Below are 10,644 nucleotides of genomic sequence, written 5' to 3'. Positions count from 1 at the left end.
ATAAAATAAAATAAAGTAAAATAAAATAAAATAAAATAAAATAAAATAAAATAAAATAAAATAAAATAAAATAAAATAAAATAAAATAAATTATTAAATTACCTAGGCCTACTTGAGTATTAGGCCTATTACCGATAAATAACATACCGGTATACACATGGGCATAATGCAGATGGAATAATTTTACTGATTTTGAAGATAATTAATTTAATAAGAAAGAATATTTTGAATTAATAATCCCTCAAATTTTTTCCCCAAAAATAAGGGGGCTGGCATTTTCTTCGGAAGGGGGGGGTCTCAAATATACTCGGGGGGGGGGGGGTCATAGAATTTTCAGACCAAAAATAGGGGTGGTTATAATTTTTTAACACCCAAAATAGGGGGTTATAGAATTATTAAGGGCTGGTGACTTAAAATGTTCAAGCGCGCTCTTGTGCATTCTTTAACTTCGCAGTCGAAATGTGCGTACAATCTATGCAAAATTTTACACGCTCCAGCGCCTTCTTTACACTTACAATAAAAATTTTACGCGCTCCACACACTTTCTTCACTTTTAGGTTTTGACGCGCTCCGCGCCTTAGTTGCGGCAATGAATAATTTTTCTTGAGTCTGTGTAGTTGGAAGTGGGGGGGTCATAAAATTTTCGAATTCGCGATAGGGGGGTCGTAAAATTTTTTGCCCGCGATAGGGGGGTCATAAAAAAATTGACTCGGTCACCGACATATTTGTGACCCCCCCCTTCCGAAGAAAATGCCAGCCCCCTAAGGTTTCTTTATATTTAACACTTCAGTAGGCCTAATTCTTTTCATATGTTTCTCCGCTTTTATAGAACCGGCCTACTGTATGTACTCAAAAAGGTATTAAATTCCTCAAAAATGATTACACTGATTGAAAAGGGTTTTAATAAAACTGAATAGGCCCAGATGCCAGCTTTACACTGAAAAATCAGTAGGCCCTACGGGAAAATCCCGGGGGGAAAATATAAAAAGGTAAAAGAAACCCCACCCTGGGAGCTCCTGGGATCCATCCTTTTTTCAAAAACACATGTAGGCCTATACGGTACACCACCTTTGTTTCCAATGGACATTTTATTGTGAAATGTCATTAGGCCTACAAGGAATAGCCTGCATAAAAAAAAATTCCACATAGCCCCCGAATGAAAAGTATTTTATATCTTTGTAATCACTAAGCATTCGGTGTGAATTTTAACCCTCATTTTGGGCCATTTTTTAATGCCCATAAAAAAAGAATAGCACTCATCGGCCGGCGGATGTAAAATTCACACACAACGCTAGCTAACGCTACCTGAGTGAGTACAAACATAATTAGGCCTAAATACATTTCATTTGAGGGCTATAGCAAAAACAAAAAATGTCCTATACCTTTGGAACAAATAAAAGGTGGCACGAGAAACGAATAATTAATTTTTAGCGGCCCTGTGATGCGAAATCATGGAGCTGGGGATAAACGGTTTTTCCAGTTTATGTAGTCTCGTACAGTAATTTGTGTTCGCTAGTCATTGGTGATTCGATGTGGCAAGCCGCGAGCACGGTTGTGTATAGACGACGAGATTATGGTTCAGCCCCACCCGGAAGTACACCCATAGTTGATACATGAATAATAGCAAAATCTTTCGACTACGTGAAAATTTACTACGGAGATATTGACATGTTTTACAGGGTTGTATGTTCTTCTATGACACCGGATTTCTCACTATACGATAGGCTATCTATTTACAGTCTTTGTAAGCAGTAGAAGATTTTGAAGATATAAAGGTAACCGTAAAATATACATTTTATTTTCATGTTTTTGGACGTTCTCTTGTCTTGATAAAAACACCATGAACACGGAAAGCTTACATGTAAGTACTACTACTAGTACTAGAACTATATAGTACTTCATTTTCTCGGTAATCAAAAAATGTCCAAAAAGTCAATGTAATTAAATTATAAGCACGTATACAATTACAACAATATAGACTGGGTAAACTAATTATGCCTATTTTATGAAGCCATGTTTATTTCCGTAAACTGGTTTAGTTTAGTCACGATTATCGCACTTTCAGTTTCCCACGCGTTTGAACGGGAATTGGATTGCGTACTTTTTCGATGTCTGGTGAGCAAATTTTTCAATATTTTGAGAAAATGATGTCATATTTTCTATTCTGTATTGTTTGGTAATAATGTCTTTTGCCAATAGTATGTTTAAAGTTGTAATTTTGTGTTTTTGATCGCAAAGATCGGATATTTTCGCTCCCGATTCGAATTCTGAACCCTTCGCAAGGGTGCCGATTTCGCAGAACTTTGACGATAATTTTGCCTTTTGGACACTAAAATGCTTTCGATCCTTAATTTTGTTTCAACCGAGTCTTAAATTAGCATGCACAATACGGTTGGTACCACTTTTATATACATTGATGAAATTTTAAAGATTTTTTTCAAGTTTCTAACGGCAAATCGTTAAGTGTGTATTTCCCATTGACATCCAAAATGGGAAATACGAGTCTGATGGACATAGGAACGGCGTCCATGAGACTCAGCGAGTCTAGTTTAGTTCACATCCGGCATCCATCATCATGATCATGTCCATGACATCAAATTAAACAAATGTGTTTTCAATGTGTTTTCAATATTTAATATAGTACATGAGTAAAGTAACTGAGGGTGGTGCAATAATTATGTGTACCCTCGGGGTGGTGAATTCTCAAAATGGTCTGCCAAAATTGCTCCCCCCTTTGGCCGTGCCAAAAATCTTTGCCCCCCTTTTGATGTGCCAAACTTGCCCCCCTTTGACGTACAAAAATCTTCCCCCCCCTTACACATGTATGCAAGATTTTGGGGAACCCGAATTTAAAACCTTAAATTGTCTTATCATATAATGTGAGCGCAGTGAGCAGGAAATTTTGCATATTTGAACGTGTTCCTATCGTTTTCCTACGCTTTTTTAGGGCGTATAGATAGAAACGGTACCCAAAATATCTGTGCCAAAAGTTACTTGCCTATTCCCCCTTTCGACCTGCCAAAAATCGCTTGACCCCCCCTTTGGCCGACCCCCCCTATAATTCACCCCCCGCGGGGTACACATACTTATTGCACCACCCCTGAGATAAAGCCTAGCCTAGGAATAGAGCTTATCGCAGTTAAAAATCTCCCTCTCAGCATCTTGAGGATTTGGATGTGGATGCTGAACTGATTTGGATTAAGATTGACCGTATTAAAAATGAGCCCCTGGCCTTGTAGCCTATAATCCTGACTCTTCATTTGATTCTCTCAATGAGCTGGATTTGCTCGAGAACTCTAGCTTCGTCCCCACCATGAAGGGAGAACCTCCTGACATTGTGCCAATAAATCTCTGCAGAGGGTGTCAAAGAGCTGATTCTGAAACTGGAAGTTAACAAATCTTCTGGCCCAGACCAGATTCTTGCTAGATTAGGCCTACTCAAGGAATGCACTGAGGAGTTGGCTCCCATTCTGGCAATCGTCTTTACTCGTAGTCTTCCGGGTGTGATTTTTGGGTAACACTTGGGGGGTTGGTACAACTCCCCACCCTCCTTCGTAGTTCTAGGGTTATGTGCATATTGCATATTATTTGTAAATATTTACAAACCTCTGTTATTTGCACTTTGTGGGCCATCTTAAATTACAAACCACATAATTCTAGTACCGGTACTATACAATGTATTATCTATTTATACCATTACAGTTAGTACCATTAATCTGATATTGCTGCCCAAGAGGGATACCAAATGAACAGAATGTGCCGGATATTGTTGCTTCTTGTAGTAGCAACTTTTGTTGTAGGTAAGTACATGTACTCAGTCTGGAAAGCATGAAACCTTATTTGGAATGGAAATTTGTGCTTGATTTAAAACAATTGTTTCCAGAAAGGGCTACATTGTGATTTGTGTTCACTTCATAATCATTTTATATTATTGCATTTAATTATTTTTTTAATTATTTTTGTTTATTTTTTTGGAAGGACTGAAAATTTCCCTTGAGTTTGCTAAATTTCCCAGTAAAAAAAAGGCAGTAAGGCGCTTTCAATTTCCCTTTTTCCCCACCTTGTCCTTTGACATATATACATGTATATTGTGCAGACTACAGAGTCTATTTCATCTCAGATCCAAGAGCTTCGGGGCCCCAACAAATTGTCACTTCAAACATTTTGGGAGTTTATTGGATGACTGCATTGGTGCAGTCATCTCAAGAACCCATGACTGTCAAAGTTTTTATATTATCTGTAATAGAAAAATATTTGAAGAAAATACAAGTACCGTAACTTCAAACTTTCTGCATTTCCAATCATTCAACAAGTTGAACTGCACACAATATCAGTCAAAATTGTATAACTTATTTTCTTCTACCTTCTACCTTATCACCCTCAAAGTTTTTAATTGAGATTAATTTGCATAAAAGCACTGATAAATTAGCACTGAATTTTCTAATGAATGGTCATGTGTCTTGAGCTCGCCACCAAAAAAAGGTGGCGACGTTACATTTTGCCAAAGTCGACTCAAAACAAATGATGATATCTCTGTCAAGCAAGAAGGTATTGTGATGCTTGTGGTGTCATTTTATTGCTAAATAAAATGTACTTTCAAGTTTCAACCCTGTAAAAAGAAATACTTTAGCTTTTTTTAATACTGACACTGTGCTTCATAGAATTCAGAATGGGCAGGGTGGCGGTGGTGGGGGATGTGGTGGTGGGGGATGTGGTCAGTGTTCGATTTACCTGGATTCGCATCGCAAAATGCGAGTCATTTTTACAAACTGCTACTCAACTACACAGACCAGTAGCAAAAAATGCGATCCCAAAAAATTGGGGAAAAATGCCTACTTGCGATCGTGAACCACGCTGATATACGATCATTTGCAAGTTGCCATTTGTCGAAGTCAAAAATGTTTCCATAAATTCTATTTACAAGAAAATAATCCACAAAAATATGACCCAAAAGTCTCTAAATCGTGATGTTTACGCCATTAAACTAAATACAGTATCCTCCCTTGTATGCAAATTTTTTTCCATGACGTGTTGTGTTACAAACTTCCATGTATTACCAGATAACTAAAAGCGTGCATATTAATTTTATGGCGTCATAGAAGTAGCACTGTTTATATGGTGTATAGTTCAGTGGTGAGATGGAAATATCATGTGTCCTTGGTGACAATCTTCCAAAATTATACAAGATTTTTAGGATTTCATAGATTCCTCACATTATTTTAATGCTTCAGGTAATAAATTAGTGAGTTTCCTCTACTAAAAAATGTAGGACTTCTCTTGATTACGGTCGTGCGTCATGAATTGGGGTATAGGAAAAGGGTGGAGGCGTTACATTTTTTCATTTTATTTGTGACGCTTTGTCCCAGATCTCAAGAATGGAGAGGGGTACTGAACTAGTTTTGGTCTCATTTTGTTGCTTATTTATCTAGCTCAAATTGTGGAAAGAAAGAACTTCACACTTTATTTACTTCTGGAGATATTGCAATTCAAACAATGTGAAGTCAGGGGTGGAGGATCCTACGGTTGAGGATCCTACGGTTGAGGCATGTGTTAAAGTATAGGGAATGTTGATTTTTAGCGCCTCACAAATATATTTTTTACTGTAACTTCATAACCCAGCAAGGTATTGAGATGGATTATGTACCATTGTTTTGGTATTTATATCTAGTTTGAAATGTGACCAGTTTTACTCCAAGCTAAGTTGATTTGTTGCAAGTGTGCTGCATTATGTGTCATGGGTTCTAGGCTTTTCCTATACGTCACTGTGTTAAGTATTCATTTATGTTCCGAAATGTTCTGAAGGTCATATTTCTTGAAGGAGTTACCCCACTGCTGTAAAAGTTAACATTTTTTGGATGGAAATTTGATGAGGAATTCAAATATGCTACTGGTTTTTGTGTGGGGCATGGAGGAAAAAAGTTTTGATTTAAAATGTAATAAAAATCATAAAAATTATGTACAACTTTTGAACACCCTGTATCTCAGTAAGGCAACATAACTCATCATTACAAGTTTGCTTTTTTTGAAAGCCTACAATGTTATTAAGCACATCTAAAAGGTTTTAGCAGAACAGGTGTTTATGATAGGAAATAAGAGAGGAACAAAATCGTATACTTTTTGAACTAAAATTTAACTTTTCCACCCTATATGTCATTTGTGGCACCCTGTATATTGACCAATTATTTGTATGTGTGTATGCCTGGTACTTTAAGCTTTATAGTGATATATAATTTTATAGGGTTTTGTTGAACAGTTTATGAATTAGATCAGTTTAAGTAAAAAAACATGTAAATTGTTCAATTTTTTAGTATGTAATGCATTTGGCCCCCAATTCATGGCGCACGACCTTACTGAAGGAAAAATTGCGTTTAGAAAGGGCACATGATAATCAGCTTAGGAAGTTTAGGTGCCGAATTTTGAACCACATTCGGTCTGCAACACTGCAGTTGCATAACATTTTTTTAAGCACTGAGTACTGGGATTGAGTAATCTGTGAGAAGATAAGAAAATACAAAAAAATCGATAAAATATGATGAAAACAAACTGCTACTCAAAATTTTGGAATTGCTACTCAAATCTGAAAGTGAGTAGCAATTTTTGCTACACAAAAAAATAGATGAAAATCGAACACTGGATGTGGTACACACAAACTCTATGGGATTGGTATTCTTAGTGCGTAATCTGCTTCTGTAAAAGCTGTAAATGGGATTTGGACTCTATTTAGCATCTAAAAGACTCATGGCTTTACAGCTAAACAATTCTACTAATTGTTTTTAATCATTTATGATTGGTTTAGTCTAGAAAATACAAACTTTTCCATACAAAACTACCTGTTGTCATATTACACTGTACTAAGTAATGCAGATGTCTTCAAAATCTAAAAGTTACTGTAAAATTTTAATTACTTATCCTATCATAGCCAAAGTATAGATTTTCTGAAGGGAAATTTGACGAGGAATCTAAATATGGACATATTTTTTCTGTATGTGTTAGGGGGAAAATGTTTAGGTTCAAAATATGTTGAATTGTAAAAAAGCTCTACCATACTTTGGGACACCCTATATTCCTAGATTACCAAACAGCTGTGATTTTGGTTTCTTCCAAAGTCAGTTGGCTCTCCATATCCTCTAACCAAATGAATGTTGTTTACTTTCAGTTTATTACTGTAAGTTGGTAATAAGCAATGTATTGAGTGACCCATTTTTTATCAAAATCTTTTTTATTCCACCCTGTATAACTTGTATGTCACCCTGTATAATGAGTTGAAATGTATATATTTGAATTGCTTATGCCTTCAGCTGTCCAAAAATGTATACTTTTGCTAGTTTAGGGTTGATGATTGTCGAGATAATCTAATTAGAAACCCGGTTGGTGTAAAAATTCGTAATATTTGTCATGTAACGCTAAGGGTGGCGAGCTCAGGACACACGGCCGAATATGACATCCTATTCTCATTACCAGGAATACATGCACAAGATTATCTCACTGGACCAGATGCTGAGGATGCTGTCTTACAAGGCGAAGACCATACCTTAACCTGCAGAAGAGGACCAGATGGACAAACTGGATCTATTATTTGGGATGAAGCATTGGATGGTGGTGGACGTAACACTTTATTCGTTAATGAAGGAAAAGAAAACAGTGATATTAAATATAATAACTTTGCTATAGATTCTGGTAATTTGTATGACCTTGTCATTACAAATATCCAAATTGAAGATGAGGGAACATACTTTTGTAGACATCCATCTTCTGGAACTGAAATTGAAGCAGTAAGAACTGTTGAAGGTAAGTGTCAGGAAAGCTAAATTTCATGTATTTACCTATATGCTGAGTACAGATATGCCATATTTGAGGGGTGTCGCACATTTGAGAATGAAGGTCATTTGGTATCATACAAATATCAAAAACTAAATGCATGCAGATACATGAATCAATACCCTGTAAATTTGTTAGGCATCACTTTTCATTATCATCTGTAGGAGCATCCATCTATGACATAGCATCATTCATTCAACCAATTCATTGACTTTGTGTTGTGATCATTTTGATTGTGGTTTTTAGACTTGTAAAGAAAAAACACAAAAAATATACCAGAAATTTAGGAAATTCAAAAGAATTTTACGATTATTTTACCAATGCGCGTGGGCGACGTGAGACAAAGAATTAATTTTGTTAGGCCTTATCATATTATTAGCTGAGAAAAAATTTAATGTTCAGCCAGTTAATCATTAAATTTATTTGTTTATTTGTTACTATTTAAAATGTAGTTCGATCAACCGAGTTGAAAATGACACAAGATGGAAGTGACACTTCAAATGTCGTAGTGACGGAAGGTGAACCATCAGAGATAGTGTGTACAGCAAGAGGAGCTAGACCTGCTGTTGAGATACGATGGTATCGCAAGACCAATGGAGGATCAGAATCTAGAATTACTGCAGGTGTAGGCAGTACTGAGGTAGATAATGGTGATGGTACATTTGATACAGTAGGCACATTGAATTATACTGCCAGCAGAAACTACAATGATGGCCAACTGAGATGTCAGACACACGGGCAACAGGTTGCAGCATCTAGAGAACATATTTCTGCACTGAATGTAAGATGTAAGTAATCAGTTTAGTTTTTTATCAAATTTTGCTCTTAGGGGTGATACATAACTTTATGTTTATGGTTATAATTATGATATAAAAATTTTTTTATCAAAAGTTTTCATCAAATTCAGGTAACTTCCTTATTATGTAGAACCTGAAATCTTTGACATTTTGTATCCACTATTTTTCATCCAACAGTTCCTCCGGATGTTACACTGATTTATGGAAATGACAGAGCAACATGTACCGTTGAAAGTGCAAATCCACCAGTGCCAACTCCTGGAGGATTCACCTTCATAGTAAATAATACAGATTCAGATCCATACCCACCAACATCATGTGAAGGCAATGTCTGCTACCTGGATTTGAAAGTTGATTTTGATACAAATCTAAGGTGCAATGTTACCAATGATGTGGGCACTGCAACTGCTGTTTACCTTGCTGAACCAGGTAAGTTAAAGTTAAATGTTCTGTTTTACAGCCAATATATGCTAACTTTCTGCATGTGGCCTGGTCTGGTCACAAATACTTGCTCATCTACAGAAATTTTTTTGTGGGGCTTGAAAATACATGTATTTTTTTTCAATTTATTAAAACATATTACTTATAATAAAATGCAGTACTATACAGTATACTCAGGGTATCAAATACCAAATTAAACAAATTGACCAAGCATTCCTTCGCTCCTTTCATATCATTCCTATGCTTTCTTTTTTATAGATTCACCCCTTTGCAAGATTTTTTTAACTTTCCAACCTTTATTTTATATATTTTGCGGTTGGAAAGTTGTGACATCAATTAATGAAGCATATCACTGAATAGTGACTGGAGTGGGTGATTGTGGGTGATGCTTTTTCCAAAATAATGTCTGCTGATCTAATAAGATATAGTTTGATCAGCTCTTAATAGGTGGGAAATGTTAGGCTTTTACCACTATATATGCCAAAAAGTAAACCCACGTTAAGAGTGCTATTAGCGGACCTGTCTGGCCTATATTTTGTGTGTTAAAGAAAGTAGACTTCAATAAATAATTTGTGATGCTTCTGGCGAGATGTCACAAGACAATTCTCAAAATAAAATATTTTGATATTAATCCGCGATGTTATAAGGCCCGCCGATTATGAGCTGATCAAAGTATAGGGTGTGATATGATAAACATAATTTTGTCATGAATACAAAATATGTATCTAGATCTAATAAAATTAATAGTGTTCTTTCCTGGGCAGATGATACATTGTATGTGTACAGCTCAACTTACCGTACTTTGCCTAACCAGACAGTCCATGCCAAAATTGTTACTACACCTTTACATTTCATCGAATCTCTTTTTGATGTCTGTCATTTTGAACATCACACTTGAAAGATGTATGCTATGTAGAAACTTTATTTTGCAATTTCATAATTTGCATATTATTAGCATATTTGCAAAAAAAAACATGAAAATCAATAAATACCTATATTTTTCACAATTTCAATATTTTATTAGAAATTAAGCATGTAGGCCGTTTGTTATGACTTGATGAATGAAGCTGTTAAAACAGATTTTGATATTTTTGCTTATTTTCCTTTTTTGCCCCAAAATGTGTAAAAATCAACATTTTTGGATGACCTATATTTTCTTTGAATATTTATCAAATTTCTTAATTTAGGTATAATACAGTGCAGAAAAAGATGTCAAAAAAATCTGTTAAAACAGATTTCCAATAAATTGTTCCATTTTCCATTTTGGGTTAAATACTCAATTTTCATCGCGGGATATTTGAAACATAAAATGAAAACATGTCCATTGCACTTTTTCCTCGAGATGTACTATAATATCAAGGTTACGGATATATTATAATCCCTTCTTATCTTCACTGATCCATCAGATACCTATTGTTATGAATGATCAATGAAAAGGTTCAGAACTGGGCTACCAATGGTCTGTCAAGTATCTATAGTTATTTTCATGACTGTGTCAACTCAAAAATCATGCAAGGTCGAATGTAGGAAAAGTATGATCAGTTGAGCTGTAATGTACATAGTATGTACCAGTACATTTTGAAAAAAA

The 10,644-nt window shown here is 35.5% G+C and overlaps 1 protein-coding gene across 5 annotated transcripts in view; it reads left to right on the top strand.

Moving 5' to 3' along the window:
* The first annotated feature begins 1,629 nt into the window (after window positions 1–1,629).
* Window positions 1,630–10,644, top strand: part of LOC140170352 (cell adhesion molecule 2-like) — a 77,196-nt gene continuing 68,181 nt past the window's right edge. For all 5 annotated transcript variants that reach the window (XR_011861528.1, XM_072193723.1, XM_072193722.1 and 2 more), the window contains exons 1-5: window positions 1,630–1,775; window positions 3,703–3,800; window positions 7,462–7,788; window positions 8,271–8,606; window positions 8,793–9,044. Coding sequence is in view for 4 of the 5 variants with exons in the window: in XM_072193723.1 (XP_072049824.1) it covers window positions 3,746–3,800; window positions 7,462–7,788; window positions 8,271–8,606; window positions 8,793–9,044 (970 nt within the window). In the remaining variant the exon portion in view is untranslated. The remainder of the gene's footprint in view (window positions 1,776–3,702; window positions 3,801–7,461; window positions 7,789–8,270; window positions 8,607–8,792; window positions 9,045–10,644) is intronic.

Source organism: Amphiura filiformis, chromosome 14 (genome assembly GCF_039555335.1).
Source record: "Amphiura filiformis chromosome 14, Afil_fr2py, whole genome shotgun sequence".
NCBI lineage: Eukaryota > Metazoa > Echinodermata > Ophiuroidea > Amphilepidida > Amphiuridae > Amphiura > Amphiura filiformis.
The sequence above is the reverse complement of the archived record's forward strand: the minus strand, read 5'-3'. Positions and strand labels throughout refer to the sequence as shown.